This window comes from Vanellus vanellus (assembly GCF_965231255.1).
Source record: "Vanellus vanellus genome assembly, chromosome: 6".
NCBI lineage: Eukaryota > Metazoa > Chordata > Aves > Charadriiformes > Charadriidae > Vanellus > Vanellus vanellus.
In genome coordinates, this window is record NC_138911.1 from 20451431 (window position 1) to 20470028 (window position 18598).

Sequence of the window (18598 nt, forward strand, 5' to 3'; positions counted from 1 at the left end):
GAACAGATCTCTTACAAGACTATACAATCACAGTTGCTAGGATGTTGCTACCATTGAGAGATGGTGACCAAATTGCCTTGTCTATTATTAAATTGGAGTAGGAAATCCTGATACATCCATGCTACATGGGATTGACTGCTACCACAGAAAAGGCTGTGAACAGCTGTTATTGAAACATTCCTTTCCAAGCTTCACTTCTTCCCGTCATGCAGAATGAATGCTAAGTACAAACTCCCAGCTACTGCTGGATTTGCTTGATGCTCTAGAAGTCACCTGTATTTTTCTGATCTTGATGCCTAGCTTAGGACAGCTTTCATTCAAATCTGCACGGTGCTGTCCTGGTTCTGGTGGGATAGGGTTAATTTCCCCAAGGATCCAACAGGGGACACAGGTATTCCATACCATGTGAGCCGTGCCCAGTCTATAGCAGGGAGGTGGCCAGGGGAGGGGGCAGGAATCGAAGCTTGGGAGGTGGGCTGGGGGCTTCCCGGGTCCAGTTGGTGAGCAGTGGTACAGTTATCATGTTGTACATTCCTCTACCAGTGTTATTGTTGTTTTCCTCTTTCCTTTGCTGTTCTGTTAAACTGCTTTTATCTCAACCCATGAGTTTTGCCTTTTTCTTCCGATTCTTCCCCACAGCTGGGGGGGTTGAGTGAGCAGCCGTGTGGTTCTTTGTTGCCGGCTGAGGCTAAACCACGACAGGTGCTCAATTCCAGCTTCCTCACTTCCCAGGCAAGAAGATAACATCCTTCATCCCTTCGCTATAATTAAACGCTGGCTTTGAAGAGGCCAGCTTGCTCTTCATCTGTCTTTTTCACACACCATAACCTGAAAAATGAACCCCGATAGGAAACCTGACTTACCTAACCATGAAATGTCTCTAGCTAAACCACCTTCCTTGATGGATTCCTTGATGATTAGCCAATCCTCATGCATCTTCTTTGAAGGAAGGAGAGCAGTCTGGTTTGCTGGTATTTCATCCAAATACTCCAAGTGGGGAATGAGTTTTTTTACTTCCGCTCTGTAATTATAATCCAGTTCCTGGAAAATTGAGAAAGTGGTCACTTGAACAGTTTATTTAACAGACTGTGGGCTTCCACCAGCAGCACAGCAGTTTTTAATTTCTATGATTGCCATATAACTTGAAATGCCTTCTACAAGGCAAACCTATTCACTTCATTCGACGGAAATAAATACAGTCCAGAGTTTCATTTCACTGTCCTTCCTCCTCACACAATTTCTACTCAAATTGATTGTGAACATGTCCTGAGCAGTGCAAATACATGCCCCCCACCCAAAGGCTTCTTTACTGTTTACCCACTGATGACTCTGGCATTTGCCTTTGTTATATTATGCATAATGTACAAAAGTGTAGAAGGCCACTGATGCCCATGGAAAGCCTGGGGACCCTCAGCATTCAGCCAGCCTCTCTCCCGGCTTTTGCGATTGTCTGGTTGTTGCATCAACACTCAGATGATAGGAAGACTTGAAAACATGTTATGAGTGTCGCTATACCTGCTCATGGAAAAAGAAAGAGCATTTCCATGGATCGTGTTTTCAGGCACGCCCGTAAACCAGCTACAGTGAATGAACTGCACTGATTTTCTGGGGCAATCTTCAGGGATTTGGGGTGTGATTTTACACACTGTTAGAAGTGATGGCTTACTTCAAACTACGTTTTTGTCTTCAAGAGGTTGCATGCCAACAGCAGGTGCTCAGAAGGCTAAAATGGACTGCACTTGGGTTTCTTTTCTGTGTGCTGAAAAAACAACGCAACTGCTCTGAATGCACATGAGCTCAGTGTGATCGCCATGGGTGAAAGTACGGGTGCAGCCCCCTTCTGCATGCATGGGTGGAGCTGACATGTTATAAAATGATTCACGAGCACAAGCCAATGCCTGGGGACATCTGAGCAGCAAGTCCAATCAAGAACAATTAGAACTGGGCTCAGAGCACACTGCAAATTGAGATGTTTTGGTGGATTCCAGTGGTAGAAAGTCACCTTCATGTGGCACCTTTGGTAAAACTTAGCAATAGCTCAGGGCTGACTGGGTCATGCTGCTTTGCAATGGGAATATTTTTGGTTAAAATAGTGTCAGATTACAAAAGGCAGCAAACTGTGATGGTGATCTCTTCTACTTAAGGAAAGTATAAAGCAAGAATGCACTGATAGTGGCAGAATGAACAGCTACCTACAAATCAATTGCTTCATCCAGATAAATGTTATGCTTTTCAAGACATTGCATGAGATATTAGAAAACCGCACAAAACCAAGTCCTCATTCAACACAGAGTTTTCACAAACAGAAATCTTTTTGTGGGACCTGTCTGTCTGTCTGTATCCTTCCTCCCTCCGCACGATGCAGCACCGAGGCTGGCAGAGGGAACTCACCAAATAAAGCTTGTATTTGTTGTTTTTAAGAGGCAGACACTAAATTTCTCTAACTTAGCCTTTAATCTTAATTTAGAAAATGAGTCAACCAATTGCCATGCTACCCTGTACCACGTGTACTCTGAACAGTGCCTGGGCTTCAGCCAATTTCCAGCCATGTCCTGTTGGAGACAGGCATCATGTTACGCTCATGTTACATTACTGCAACAGAGGCTGCAGAATTTATCATCAGGTTGTTGCTCTTGGTTTAGATAACAGGGGAAGATGACCTCATCTGAAAATCAAATTACAGAGAGCAAACAGGCCATCTGAAGAAAGAGCAGTAAATTTAGCTGGACCATTCTGCAGATTAAAAGTAAATAAATAGGAGAGCTTTTACAGAGCTGCAGCAAGGGCCAAACTACAAGAAGGAGCTTGAGGAATTAGAGCTGGCCATCTAGGGCACACCAAAATAAGCCCACATCTATTATTCTCTGTATTTCAGGTGGCTTTTCTATATCCTGAAGAAATGCAAACAACGTCAGTTGAAACCAAGAAAGTGACAAAGCCCACGGAGAAGCTCTCAGTAGCCGAGGGCAGGTCCGGCTTTGTAACCACCCCAGGGCTGAGCAGCTTCCCAACACAGAGACTGGGTGGGAGACTACAGTGAACTTGCAGTCTGCCTCTGCTACAGCTCAGTGTAAAACGTACCATTGTGCAGACTCCCTCAGCGAATTTGGACTAGCATTTGAATGCAACTACTTGCACAAGAGTAAAGACAGCCATTCAGCGTGAAGGCAGTAGGGCACACCGCTACATACCATTCCTCTTTGAACTCCCACTACGTGACGACACGCAGCAGCATGCCAAGGACTGATTTCCTCAGCTAAACAAGGCAAGGGCAATCTGACATTTCTCCGTTACAAGTACATTTAAGGAATGATGATGTCAAGTGAAAACTACGTCCTCCAAAAATACCACTTTCATTGAGCAGGAATGACAAGGTAGTAGAAAAAAACTTTCTATACTACACCATTTTCGTGGTAGGAAGCTATGATAAGGAAGTGTCAGAAGTTGTATTTGTCTCCATGGGAGCAGAAAGAGTAAGTTGGCATGCTTTGTCCACTAGAAGCAAGCAGTGCTTCCTTACTGTAGGAATATGTTTTTTCCTCTGATGACTGCATCTTCCATAAGGGAGAAATGTTGACGGAGATATCATTTTGGTTACAAATATTTACAAGTGTGGTCTCTGAAGTATACTTCTACCAGTTCAAAACAGAAAGGCAAATATATAATATTTTCTTTTGGATTCCAGAGAGGAAAATTATGATAGCTAAAGCACTACCTTCTGTGGCTTCTTTTACTGAAAGATAAGATCAAGCCAACAATTACATCTGAAAAATGCTAAAAACTCATGTATCTAAAAAGTGTAAAGACTTAAAATACGCACATGTCTAGTACATGATAGAGTTTTAGTGATAGCACCTCAGTTTTCAAGTCTAAATCCAGGACAAATATAAACCCCAACCTTTTATGCCAATTAATGGCATGGGCACGATCACTTTGAAACACACAGCGAAGCTATGGAACATGGCACAGTGGGGTCACAGCACCAACTCCCACTCTGCTTTCTAACCCTTGCGTTACCAGTTCTTTATGGTTCCACTGGAGACTGCGCCATCCTCAGTGAGTGCTGTGTATTACATACCTATGTGTATTACATACCTATGTGTATTACATACCGATGTGCATAGGCCTGTGACCTTCCAAAAGACCTGGATGACAATATAGCGTACGCTGGTCATAAACTGTCATCTGATGATATGTGTTAGACATTATGTGACCAAACTGAGGAACAGTCTTATTTAACCAAATTTTTAAAACTCTGATTTTCCTGCAGTTACCTTCTCAGTACGTGCCAAGATGCTTGTTTTTACATCCCAACAATGCTTTTTTTTTGAAGCAGGGGAAAGTGAAAGAGAGTAATACAGCTCTGAGACCGTTCATATAGAATTAGATCTCCCTTACTTTTCTTGTTGCCCTGAAACCCAAAGCAGACAATGTATTACTGTGTTTTTCATCTTGGTGACACAAAGGATCTCATGCCCTCAACAAAATACCTCTGCAGAAATGATTTCATCATTTCAGTACATAAAAGGTGAATCACTGTATTTTGTATCTTCAGCTTTTGCTTTCAGGGGAAAGGACAACAAGCAGTTCCTACAAGATAGCTTTTCCCAGTTATCTCAAGCATCATTTTTCTGAGGGTTCACCTTTTGAGCATGGTAGTCTTGGAGCACTTGCTGTTGGACCGGAGAGCCTCCAAAAGAAATTCAAAAGCCCAGAGACAGATATCTAATTGAGACATTGCAATTGGCATATCTTGTAAGAAATATATTGACTATTTTCTAACCTGCTGCAAGATCCCTACAGGTATAAGGATCCATACAGCCGGGGTCCACGCTATTCTTGAGTCTTCCTTTAAGATGCCTGTTTACAGAACAGCTGTATGGATCAGAACAGCTGATTTCTAGTTTAATCCCTTCTCATAGATAAGAAGGAACACATTGCCAGGAAACAGGCCTGAGTCTTTACTAGCGCTCCTTGTATTTCAGTTGTGCTCATCTTGGAGACAGTACCCACGAGAGGACATGAAAGATGGGAAATGCATGCCGTGTCATCAGTCAGAATGATACAATAGGAAGATGGAGAAATATTTCTCATTTCCAATTCAAACTAAAAAAGCATTGCCAAAAATTAACAGAATATGTGTAAACCAAGTCTTCACCTCTGCAGATTCTGCATTTGGCTTCAGACAAATAAGGTTGCCCTCCACTGTCAGGCGGCTCAGCTTGCAACAAAGTCCCAGGTACTCCATCTGGTTGATGTCCTCAATATTGTTCCCTTCCAGGTCCAAAACCTCAAGGTGATCCAACCAGGTCAGCTGGCTCAGGTCAGAGATATTGTTATAAGCTATGTAGAGTTCCTCAGCAGAAGTAAAGAGAATAAATATGTAAACAACAGGCTTGCACAAGTAACACTCAAGCTTTGCAAAACATTTTCTAATATTTGAAATATTACATGACACAAGATGAAATTAGCATGGAAGAGAACATTTTTCAAGTGTGGCTGTTGCCGCCTTAAATAACTAGGTCTAATATGGCAATGAACACTACGCTACATTAAGGATCTTCAGGATTGGACCTGAATGTTACACCTCATTTAAAAAAAAAATATTGTAGCGTCTTTTAAACTAACACGGGCAATTCAAGGCATCCAACCAAAGTCCTTTAGAAAAACAAAAGGTGAGAAGAGAACAAAGACTACAAGTAAAGAGTATCAACTGAAGACAGTTTCAAAATTGTAATTTGGCAGGACGCGTCTGTACTTACTTTCAGAGAGCTGCAGGAAGAGATCCCATCTAAATCTGAGAGCCCACAGTGAGCCATCCACAGGATGTGGAGATGGGACAACGTGGTTCCAAGATCCCTTATAAAAGAAACAATTCAAGTTCTATTTGAATGGACGAAGGAACTTAAGACTTGATTTCTTTTTCCTAAGACTAGGCCACTGCTAATTCCTTCAAATCTCAGATTGTTTACATCAAATCTCAGATTGTTTACAAGAAATGTCATTAAAAATGTTCACCTTCAAAGGTGAAAAATAAAATCATACTCCTCTCTACCTCTCTCTCTCACAGAGAGATGTTGTTTGTTCTTGTATGACATGTCACTCCAGTTCAGTTTGATTAAGATTCTTCCAAGACCTGCATCATGGTAATTCTGTCATAAATCACAGGTAATTGCTAAGAATTAAGTGAGGTTTGCTTATGCTGGCATCATTTGTTCTACACACAAACCCAAATTAACATTACTTAGCTTACTGCATAGTCATCTCACTCTGCCCTCTTACGGAATTACCTTTCTTCTGATTTTGCAGTTGAAAGGAATAGCACTCTTGCTAAACAACATTTTTTGAATCAGCAGAAAATTATAATCCTTTCCATCCTATTTTCCTACCCTTTCGGTTTAGCAAAATATAAATAAGGATCATTTGTATGAATTCCAAACTTTTGGGTCCTAACCCAGAAAAGCACATACTGACCTGCTTAACTCATGCATGTGTAATGTCCCAGTGACATTATAACAGTGCACAACACAAAGATAATGCAAAATGCAAAAGTGCTGGCAAATCAAATTGGGGGCTTAACCACTTCCATCTTTGGTAACATTAAACTGAAAAAAGGCACTACTTCAAATATAAACAAAATACAACACTTTATAAAATTCCAAACAACCCAAAATCTCAGAATTCTCTATTGTAGCCATGAAATCAGACTATCTGAATAATAAAGAACTAAACAGCGGGGAACTAACTATGAGGACAGTTTATCAGAGAAGGTAGAGACTAGCATGGAATTCACAGAATCACAGCAATGGTTGAGGTTGGAAGGGAACCCTGGAGGTCATCTTGTCCAACCCTGAGGCTCAAGCAGTAGTTCTTAAATAGAGATTCTTGGACTTCAAAATTGTGGAATAGTTATCCTTTATAATATCCATTTTTATAATATACATTATAACAAATAATATATACTTTAATGCACTGTCTAGGGAAAATAGCAGAAGATAAAAGAATATGGTCGTGGGGTCCCTTCCAATCTTGGAATAAAGGTAACAGTTCCCTTACTCATGTCTTCTCTGTATGGACTACGGGGAAAAAGAGCAGCTTTGCATTGCCCTCCGAGAACCTCTTGCAGCTTTGATGCAGCTTTGCAGCAAAAACCCCAACAGTCAAATTGCCTCCTTCAGGGATACTCCACAGCCAGCGAATCCAAGAGGTCGGGAAGGAATGCTTTTACAAGTGGGGATAAACATATTCTTGTCTGAGTTTTTGTTGTTTCTCCAGCATCTGAACACTTGGGAAGGGCCATGTCAGGAGAAAGCAGACTGCATAACGCTGAACAAAGGATGGATGCATGGAAGAATATCCACAGATGCTTCTCCTGTGATTTGCCAAATACAGGGTTGAATAGGAGTTTCTAGGGTGAAACCGGGGATTTTCACCCTCTGCATTCTGCGGAATGGTCTGTCCACTGGAATCATTCAGACCTATCTCACTTCATCCATCCTCTACCACTGCAAGAGCTGCTGTCATTTGTGTGCCTCTGATCACCTCTTCCCTGGATGCTTGTTGTGGTTTGTCACAGATTTCAGTAAGCTCACGATGGATACACCACACAATGTGTTTTTATAACGGTTTATAGCCTTTGAAGTACAAACAGTGCAGCTGATCTAATGGCCAAAACAAAGCAAATAAGAAAAATCTCAGTCAAACGACACGTCTCTTCCTCTCTAAGGCTACTCTTCCTTACAGGAGAAAACCCTTAACTGACATAAACCACAACTCCTCCACTGAATTTTGTGCATCTAGGCAGCTTGCCCATACTGACACAGGACGTTGCTGTCTAGTACAGAGGCCCAAGGATAAAGAAAGACACACACACACACAGAAACTCCCTTCATGTATAAACAATATGGTTCTTTCTGTGAACTTGCTGCAAACTTACTTTACCTTGCCCCTTAGCTATCAGGGCAACGGGGAACACTTGCCATTGTGTGCCATTGTACCTGTGCCCAGATAAGGCCCTAAAAAGATGGAAGTTTGTCACATTTCTTTCCAAGTACTCATTTAGATTTGCCTGACCCAAAGGATTGTAATGTCCCTGTATGTCATCACATACCCAGCCTTGCAGAATATCTTCCAGGGACTTTTTACGTTGTGCATATTTCATAAATAACACAAACATTGGTTCTAAGGCTTCCTTAAGGAACAGATGCCTCCCAAAGTAATATTTACAGAAATTTATTACTAGATTATAATAACAAAGAAATGAAATTAAATTACAAAAGCAGAACCTATCATCAACCAAGGCCAACACATCCACAAACACAAATACAGCATTGAGTAATATGGAGAAATTACATAGCTCATTTCATGACCGACTTCAAACACTGATGAGTTTTTCAAATTTCAGGCTAATTTTGGTGCAAAATTTTCTTTTCTGTAAACCACTGAACATAGGTAAAGGAAAGTGGTCTCATTTTTGTATCCTTGAAACAAGTGCTTCTGATAGATGCTCTGTTTATTTGACCAGCAAAACTTAAGACAACCCTAACCTATACTTTACATATGATATAGCAATGTGTGATTAATGAATTTTATTTTTATTTTTTCTTTGTCTTGTACTTCCTAACTGAAGGTCTTTTGCCACAGAAGGAGCTTTCAGTAATATGCTTGTTCCTAACATCTTCTGTCAATGTAAAGGACACTAAAACAAAGCAATGGATTAATTCCCAAGCAGTTTTTACACAAGGCCCCAAGAAGACAAAGCTGTCCCCTCTACTGCTAAAACCTTGGTCGCTTCACACATTTTGAAGAAGGTCAAAGGTTCCCAAAGCTAAATCATATTTCCCTCTGTGAGTTAGTGTTTTCAGTTCCAGTGCTGGCTATGGCTAAACCCAGTGCACATGGACAGGGTCAGTCCCTACTCATATCCTCTGCTAAGTCACGCACAGCACATATCCACTATGAATTAACAGCTAACGAATCTTCAAGCATTCTCCTGCTGCAGACACCATCAGAAGAAGACACTAATTTAAATGACTTCTAAAACATAACTACCTTACTCTTCACAATTTACACTGCCAAGTGTATAGTCTCAAATCCATTCCAGTTTCATTCATGGGTTGCAGCTCTGACTTTCTTACAGCTAACTTTGGGACAAGTCAGGAGTAGCATGTTTAAGGTTAATACTAATCAAAGTTGATTAGTATTAGTATTCTAGACAAAGGAGTTAGGTTGTATATCCCATGCGTTGGGTATTTGCAAAAGGTAGAACTGCTGTGTGTTTGCAATGCAACCCAGTGTTTAATAACAGGGTCTCATTATTAAAAAATGCTTATACAGACACTTCAGAAAAGAAAAAAACATGGAAGCTAATAGGAACTGGTTTCTTATGAGGCTAAAGTTGGCTGTCCCAAGCTCACCTTTAACCCATGACACAAGATACTAAGAAAGCACAAACTTTGTTGCACTAGGTGTTTGGTATCACTTGGCCCACTTTTGCTCTCTATACTCTATTTCAGGAAAGGAAGCCAGCAAGCCAAGGTATCTTCACCCCCTGCCCACCAAGAAAAGCACTCCAGCTCTTATGCAGAGCAAGTTACTGCTGTCCCTCCTTTCCTGCTACTGTAAACAAGCAGCAGTGAGGAGAAGAGGCAAAAGGACTTCTTCCTCTGCCCAGCCCTGACCACAGAACTTCACTGCAAGTTAAAGCCAGGAACAAAGTTCCCTTTGCTGACTCTGGGGTCGTGCTAGCTGCTGGAGGAGCCTAAAACTGAGCCTTGCAGTCACATTTTGGCCTTGCAGATCTTTGTTCCTGTGTCCCTAACGTGTCACCTGCAGTCAGAGATGTTATCACAGCAAAGTATATCTGCAAATATTCTATTCAGTAACTAGCAAACTAATCTTTTGGAAACTGCATGAATCATGTTGCAGTATCAGAGGAAACTCCTCATTAGTTACTACAGAGATAATTGCCCCTGAGAGCATGGCTGCTGTCAGGTGACACAGCAATGTAACTCAAAGCAAGCTGCTCCTGACAACTGCATGCACCTGCGTTTCTGAAAATACTTCTGAAATATTCTGGCTGGTGAGAAAAGAACTTAAGATCTTGCAAGAGATGGGAGTGCCTCCAGCTCTACTGCATCTGGCACATTCACCTTGGATGGGGTCAGAGCAAAGCAAGGAGTTGTGTGAGCAGACATGACTGCCGTGTGCATGCAAGTGTGCACAACAGTATGTTTTCATTTATGTTAAGTACAGAGGGTCAGATCAGCCCAAATCAGGGAGGTGCATCTTGTGACTTTTTAACAAGAAATGGAATTAATTGGAATCTGCACTCTGATAATAATTTACCAGGGTAAATTATTTTAATATTAGCAACCAATGATAGGACAAGGGGTAATGGATTCAAGCTGGAACACAAGAGGTTCCACTTAAATTTGAGAAGAAACTTCTTCTCAGTGAGGGTGACAGAGCACTGGAACAGGCTGCCCAGGGAGGTTGTGGAGTCTCCTTCTCTGGAGACATTCAAAACTCGCCTGGACGCCTTCCTGTGCAACCTTGTCTAGGTGTTCCTGCTCCGACAGGGGGATTGGACTAGATGATCTTTTGAGGTCCCTTCCAATCCCTAGCATACTGTGATACTGTGATAATAAATGCTTAATAAAAATGTACCAGGGAAGTAGGAGAGAAAATCCACTATACATGCAGTATAAAAAAACACCTGGTCCCCAAAATAATCACTGACTGAGACTAAAATTAATGAGGCACATGTCAGAGACCAGAACCATCCTGTATTAGGCATGACATAAATGTACAGAAAATGACAGCATCTCTTCCAAAAATAGGGCAGAGAATATGCTTTAGAGTTTGAGAGCTGAAATAGGAAAAAGATGAGACATTGTACAAAGCTGGTGGCAGTTGGTCATATGACGCAGCACAGAACTTCCCCACTGATGTGCAAACAACAAAGAGCATATAGAAGGAACCAGAGGACACTATAGAGGAAATGTAACTCCCCTTAATATACACAACGGATAATTCAATTCCAGTGGACAAGTGTCCCATCCCGAGTGACATGGAAGCTGGGAACTTTACAGAAAGGTCAAGGAATTAATAGGCAAAGCAATTAAGTATCCTGCTCACTTCTGCTACAGTTCATGCAGGTCAGGTTTCAAGCAGAGAGACAGAATATGGGGTGAGAATGCGTACGTCATATCTTTGCTTGTGATAAACAGAGGATTACAGCCTCTGAGTTTGCCAAACAAGTGTCCTCCAGAGTAATTACTCCATACACACATCTACGCACTTGCCTGCAGAACACGTACCGAATACCAAATCATGGTTTTAGCTTCCAAAAGTACCAAGAAACCAACATAGACTCCCCTAGTTTCACCTTGAACCCACAAACTTGCATTTATAATTTATTTTTAAAAATTAATATTAATAAACAGAAGGGTTTGACACCTGGGTTCCAACTATCTCCAGACACTGCTGCAGGGATGGGAACTCATCAAACGGGTCTGTATTTCTGTGAGGGTCTTGGCAATACCCTCCCCACTTGTGCACAACCATTTAGGATTTTTTCCCATGAAATTTGATGCTCCCATCTTGTCATCACTCCCCCAGACTAGGGGGAGAGCACAGGGGCAAGGAACAGTTTGGCTTACAACACCTAATAACAAGTTTGAGAAATAATGTGTTCTTCCATTAATCCAACATCCTTGTTCTTAAGGGACTGACTCGCTCCAGCCAAAATTTTACTGGATGAAGACCAGACCTAGAAAGCCAAATCCTGCTCTTGGTTTCACCACAATAAATCTTGAATAGCTCCACTGAGCTTAAGCTACCCAGTAAACACAACAGCACAACCCTGAACACATTCATCAGCTTGAAAACCACTGTTCCTTTTGGAAGCTGGTTTCAAATCATTCACCTGGAAATAAAACACTAAATCCACTGAACTTGCAAACAGTATCTCAAAGCACACATGCATCTGTTGAATAAATCTTCAGTAGCAATACATATAAAACAGCCATTGATGCAGATATTATTTATGCACTTGTAAGAGGAGAGATTTAGATTTTAAAAGAATGATGAAACTACAGTCTTACAAAATAAAGGAAAAAAACCACACTCCTCTCTGATCTACAGCAATCACATTGAATTTATCAAGCTGCACTATGATAACAATGATCCAGTCCATATGTCAGCACACAATGGTTTGGTTGAACAGATAATTCTGACATCAGAAGCAAAAATTTTTAAAGCCCGAATGTTACTTAAATTAGTAACATATGTACTAATAGGAAGCTTACATAATAGTTTCATTGTACTCTCAAATAGCTGTAAAGTATTCAAAATTGTAAAACTGATCGTATGCATGTGTTGCTCGTACTTGATCAAATCTGTGACACAGCTCCCAACTCTTCAAGCAATGCTGAGGCCGTGTCCTTATGTCCTTGCAGTGTCCTTTCACAGTTGAACAAATGTCATATGAACATGCAGACCTGACTGACTTTGCAGTATTGCAGCCTTGGTTGGTTTTGTACTTACTCTCCCAAATTCAAGTAGCAATATGCTGACAAGCATTGGCTTGGGTCTCTTCTGTCTTGCACCTCACTCAGCCATGGCATGCAGGTTGCCTTTAGCACCTTATGCTCCCTTGCACAAGTGTGAACCACTGCCCAAGGTGTGAGATAACAAAGATCATGTCCCACTTTTTGCTGCCAGAGGACCGCTTTTAGGCTGAAATGCACTAAATATTCTGGCCTCCTTCTTCCCTCTGAACTGTGCAACTTTTTCATATGAAGGCTTCCTAACCGTGCTGAGACATGTTGTTGAAGTCTTCAAAATCTAAGCAAAAAGAGACTTTTCCAGGTAATTCTCAACTCAAGCTTAAACACATCAGAGGAAGGCAAGTGTGTTTTAGGCTGAACAGAAAGCACGTGTTTACCAAAGGTCTCTTTAAATAAAAACTGTGTCTATGAAATTCTGTTTTCATAACTCCCTTTTACATGTAAATGAAGAATCTCTGTGTGAATGAAACGTTATTGTTGCCAAAGGTCTTTGAAGTAGGGTGTCTCTGTTGTCCCATCTTTTTGAGGCAACCTTCGCATGAATAAGAAGCTGTTTTCCAATAGGCTGCAGTGCTGATGCTACTGGCAATATTTCTCCCAGTGGAAGGATTCCACTATTTTATTCCAGGGTGGGTTTTTATTTTTGCTTGGTTGGTTGCATTTGTTTTAAGTCTCAAGTTTGGAAAGGGGCAAAGGTCTAGTATACTGCTTTTTTTACCTGTGGATCTCTGCTGCGCACTTTGCTGACAGCAAAATGGATCCCTGGGGAAGTGCTGCACAAGGGGTAAATCAGGGAGAGCATTCAGGATTGAACACTTTGTCCAGCCCACAACTCTGCCTTCTCAGTTTTGTTACACTTAACAGCTGCAGCTTTCATGGGCTTGCTAAAGCTAATTGTGATTATCAAGGAGCCACAGTCTGGCTTTCTCTAAAGCAAAAGCCTGAAAACAAGGACAGGAGACTACCTGGCTACAGGATTAAAAAACATGAACCATTCAAGGCAGTTTGGTTGTTGGCCAGGAATGGAGTCAGAGACCCCATTGGTGGTCCTGGCAGAATACTTGAGCTCTGCCATGGACACATCCTTGACCAATGCTTTAACCAGAGACACGGCATAAAAATCCCTGCTCCACATCAGTGCCAAACCTCCCCCTGCTTTCAGTGATGCCAAGATATCCCCTCTGGTGCCAGCAGACAAGGATGGCATCTGGAGACAGATGACAACAGAGGAAGAATTCAACCCCAATGAGATACATCTCTGGGCCATTCTGGACTTACAACATCTTCACTCATCATTGTTGCTTCTCATTGCCTCATTGAACTCACTGTAGCAACTGCAATATTACACTAAGTGCTACGCTACTTGCAAGCACTTTATTTTCCATGTCAGATTATACCTCATTTAAACCAAAAGTGCTTGCTGAGACCATGAGGAGAGAGGCATTTGTAAATGAAATTGAGCGCTGATACACAAGCTTCTGTAACTGGTCATAATCGTGCCTAAGTTAACCCAGACGCTTACTTCTTCCTGTGCCCAGCAGGCTGAGGGAGGTGATTCTGCCCCTCTAACTCTGCTCTGGTGAGACCCCACCTGGAGTACTGCATCCAGCTCTGGAGCCCTCAGCACAGGAAAGAGATGGACGTGGTGAAGTGGGTCCAGAGGAGGGGTACAAAAACGATAAGAGGGCTGGAACACCTCTCCTATGAGGACAGGCTGATAGAGTTGGGGTTATTCAGCCTGGAGAAGAAAAGACTCTGGGGAGACCTTATTGTGGCCTTTCAGTACTTAAAGGGGTCTTATAAAAAAGATGAGGATAGACTTTTTAGCAGGGCCTGTTGCGATAGGACAAGGGGTAATCGTTTTAAGCTAAAAGAGGGTAGAGTCAGACTAGATATAAGGGAGAAATTTTTTATGATGAGGGTGGTGAAACACTGGAGGGGGTTGCCCAGAGAGGTGGTGGATGCTCCATGCCTGGAAACATTCAAGGTCAGGTTGGATGGGGTTCTGAGCAATCTGCTGTTGTTGAAGTTGTCCCTGCCCATTGCAGGGTGGTTGGACTAGATGACCTTTAAAGGTCCCTTCCAATCCAAACTATTCTATGATTCTTTGATTGTGTTAAACTTAATACACATGAAATGCAGTGTTAGTTTCAAGTGGTCTCATTTTCAGTTGCTGTCAAAAAACCTAGAGCAGAACAATGGGCTTGATCAATGTTGCTGTACTCAAGAGTCAGGAACAGCAATTCCCTGACAAGAATATACAGTGTGCATGGGAAGGATAACATAATTCTGTGTTAATTGCCTTTTGATCATTAAAACTGCTTGTGAGCTTAGTTACTGGTAGCATTTTAACAATGAAAGATCAGTTGCTTTAACTCAGCAACAATAGCTCCCACAATTTCAAAGGAATAGGGGCTGCCAAGGTGTGGTTCTGTGGGCCAAGACCTGCCCTTGATCTTCTTTTTTCCACCCTGCTTCAGCTCTCACCCTCGGCAGAAGCTGTGCTCCTGAGATGCTGTAGGAATCAAACATGTTGTGCTGCATCTCACTGGGTACATTACATCTTCCACAAGAGCAAGTGAATTTTCAAACGGGATAAAGTTGAGACACACAGCAAATAAAACTCTCACACCCACATACCCGTTGCCCCTAAATTTAGCCCCAGAGCTAATGACAGTTCCTATAGCTTTGGCAATTGTTCGTTCTCATTGTTGAAAGTTTACATAGAAAAAAAATTAAGGATAATGAAACTGTGGTTACAGAATGAGTTATTTACATTGAAAGAATGAATCCCACAGTGCTTTATAATTCCCTGCATGAATAACTTTTCAGTCTCCCACATGTTGTGTGCCTGTTTCACAGTATGTCTGAGCTTTGGCAGAGTAAGACAGATATATATCGCAACTTTGATTTAATATAGATCTCATCCTTCAAAATCAACACTTAAAACTTTGAATGCTGCAGGGTAAGCAGAAGGAATATTCTGTAAAAGATCCAAATTGGCTGACAGATTCAGTGGTGTTAAGACACACACCACAAAAAAAAAAAAAAAAGTCCCCCAAATCCCTTTTCCGAGTACCAGAAAAACTTAAATTCTAGATTAACTGACCAGACAGAACTAAATAATTGGATCAGCTGTGAGCTGCTATTCAACTTTTGTCATGTTAATGGTTATGGAGTTTCCACTGGAAAAAAAAAATAAACCCAAACTTGAGATACTGCAGAAATGGGCTGATATGAAAACCTAGAGATTAAATTAGAATTTAAAGTGATTTGGTCTGAATGTACAATGGCAGGAATGCAGGTTCTTGAGATTCTTTATATCTGACACATTTGTATGACAGTAACGATTTTCTCCTGTAGCTGATGGTCATTCCTTCTTTGTACCTTTCCCTTCCTTTCTTTTTTTATCTGTGCATTCAATAAGAAAACAGAAGAAATACATAAGCTTGCAGGAACAGATACAGGTACAACTTGGGCCTGTGAATGGCTAGCAAATGCCAGTTGATTCCCTCCAAATTTCTTTTCTCTCTCAGCCTCTAATTTTCACCCCAGATTTGGTGTGATAGACTTGTCTCCATATGCCCCGAGTCAAGACTTTTTCCTTAAATGATAGCTTCAAGGGAGATGTTCTCTGCTTGTACTGGCATCCAGATGCTCTTTCACAACAAGCAGACAAGGTGCAAAAGAGAAGCTTGGGGGACCTCAGAGCCCATCAACCTGACTACTGAGGCAGATGACACCTTATAGATTTCCATACTGAGGGTGTTACTACAAGATAAAACATCAGCATTTATTTCACAGTACACCAATAGACATCCCAAATCTGGTGCAGGTGTGCTAACTGGTTCTATAGCAAATTCCACACCCTATCCTTGACTTCTTTTGAACAAATTCTCACTCCAGGAGGATCTAGCAGTAGATGTTGTAATGTGTCCTCAGTTATGGAGATGAGCCTTATGGCAGAAGTGCAAACCCTCACAAGAGCTCTTAGCTGCCAGAAATGTCACTGATCACTTCCACTGATCAATGGAAAGACTTCATCATGCTAGTGGACTAATTGTTCTAGCTCCCCAGTGCCCTCCTGCCAACACAAGTCTCAAAAGGCCTGCCTAAACAATTTCAGAGGAGCTCACACAAAATTCTCCCACACTTATTGACCTACCTTTGGAGGCAATGGTAGTTGCCACCCACAAGTAACAGTTCCTTTATAGACTAATTTGCAATGGTTCCTTTGCAGGAATAACTAATTGCAATGGTTCTTTTACCAAGAGTCTCACCACAATGGTACACAGTCTTTGTGCAAGAGAAATGCATACCACGTAGAATTCCAACTAGTTCATGAATTGGGATAAAACCCTTAATTGGCTATGAACTATATTGATCTTGAGAAAAGCAATTTTATTAACTTGAGCTGTCTGGCTTTTGGCTGTGAAGTAAGGAAAATATTCCCCAAAACAGCCGTGTAACCCACTACCTGCCACCTTATTCAAAAGTGGACACTCACACCATGAATGTCAGTGGTTCCCTATATCTCTCCAGTGAAAACAAAGGTTTCCAAATTGATAGACCTACCAATTTTTGCATAAGCTAACTCAAAAACATTGTACAAACAACCTGGTATCACTGTTAAGTACAGAAGGTAGGAACTGAAATAACTGCATTTCACAAGACACAAATATATAGATACACAGTTTTCTTTCAAATTGTGTTGAGACCAACGTTTCTTCTATACCATTAAGTTAGCTTGGGAATGGAAAAAGAAAAAAAACTTCAGTGAATGTGGCTATGAGTGGTATTTAATATTAATGAGTGTATAAGCTACAGAGAGATGACTCCCCTTTATTATAATACATTGTGAGTTTAGAAGTAAATACCAGTTAACTTAAATTATTTAATAAAAAATAATGAGATTCTTAAAAACAAAACCCACCAATCCAGTCAGAAGAAACAGGCACTTTTATCTTAGTGGGAAGAATCATTGCATATTGCAGATTAAGGCAAATACTCAATATATACAGAATTTGCTTATTCAGATATACGAACTTTACAGAAGGTCCTTTCGATAATGGTGGCTGTATTGTTTAAACACATAAGAGTGACAAAATAAGACTCATTATACAAATAAGCATATTTTCAAATATTTTTAAAATCCTCCAGCATGATTTAGCAACCATATTTTCATGTGTTTACTTTATAAGGGATAAAATTTATGCTACTGATTCTTACTATTTCTAGAGTCAAAAATTAACATGTGGCAATAAAACTTCTTTTTTCTTCAATTTAAAAAGTTCTTATAGAACAAATGTTATTTTAAAACTGGGTTTACCTTGGGATGCTGAGAGCAAGAACTTAAAAAAAAAAGTCTGAGAGACCTTAAAAGGCATAATTATTGTAATTATAAATAAGGGCAAAATAAACTAAACAACAATAAGCAGAGTAAACCAAACCTCTGTAAGTTCTTGCCTATGCTGGGATGAAGTAGTAGAAAGTGGAGTGGTAAGAATGATGAAGTTCAAACCAGGAGATGCCACAAATGATCTTTCAAACACAGAATCCTCCATAAAACTTCTGTTACCAAAAGTGGGTGGTAGGTTTCATTATCAGACCTTTGTGTTCTGGTTCTTACCTCCACAAGAAGAACACACAGTGCAGGCTAAAGCAGAGGGTGAAGAATATACATGCATTATACCTGCTGATGGAATTGCAAACTTCACCTCCTAAAACACAAAGGCATTGGTGTATTTCTTTTTGCAGGTATTGATGCACCCCTGAGAGACCTGATGCACCCTGTAAAGATCTCAGGATAGAAGGATAAAACTTTGCCAACCAGCAAATCAGAAATAAATCTAGAGAAAAAGAAGCGTGCATGTATTTTAGGGGAAAAATAGCCACAGGTCCTTTGTGTGCAGTAATGTGTCCACAGAAAATGAGAACAACTAAATAAAATCTTGGGTGGAGAACATTTTGTAGAAATTAGATTATAAAAACTGATTGTGCACAGAAATTCTATTTATTTCTTCATT

General features: G+C 40.8%; 1 protein-coding gene across 1 annotated transcript in view; it reads right to left on the bottom strand.

The window, feature by feature from the left end:
* Positions 1-18598, bottom strand: part of LRRC56 (leucine rich repeat containing 56) — a gene marked incomplete at both ends in the record, with an annotated part of 53609 nt that overhangs the window by 9250 nt on the left and 25761 nt on the right. Inside the window, 3 exons of the mRNA XM_082485063.1 lie at positions 864-1041; positions 5159-5356; positions 5763-5859. Of these exons, the coding sequence (XP_082341189.1) occupies positions 864-1041; positions 5159-5356; positions 5763-5859 (473 nt within the window). The remainder of the gene's footprint in view (positions 1-863; positions 1042-5158; positions 5357-5762; positions 5860-18598) is intronic.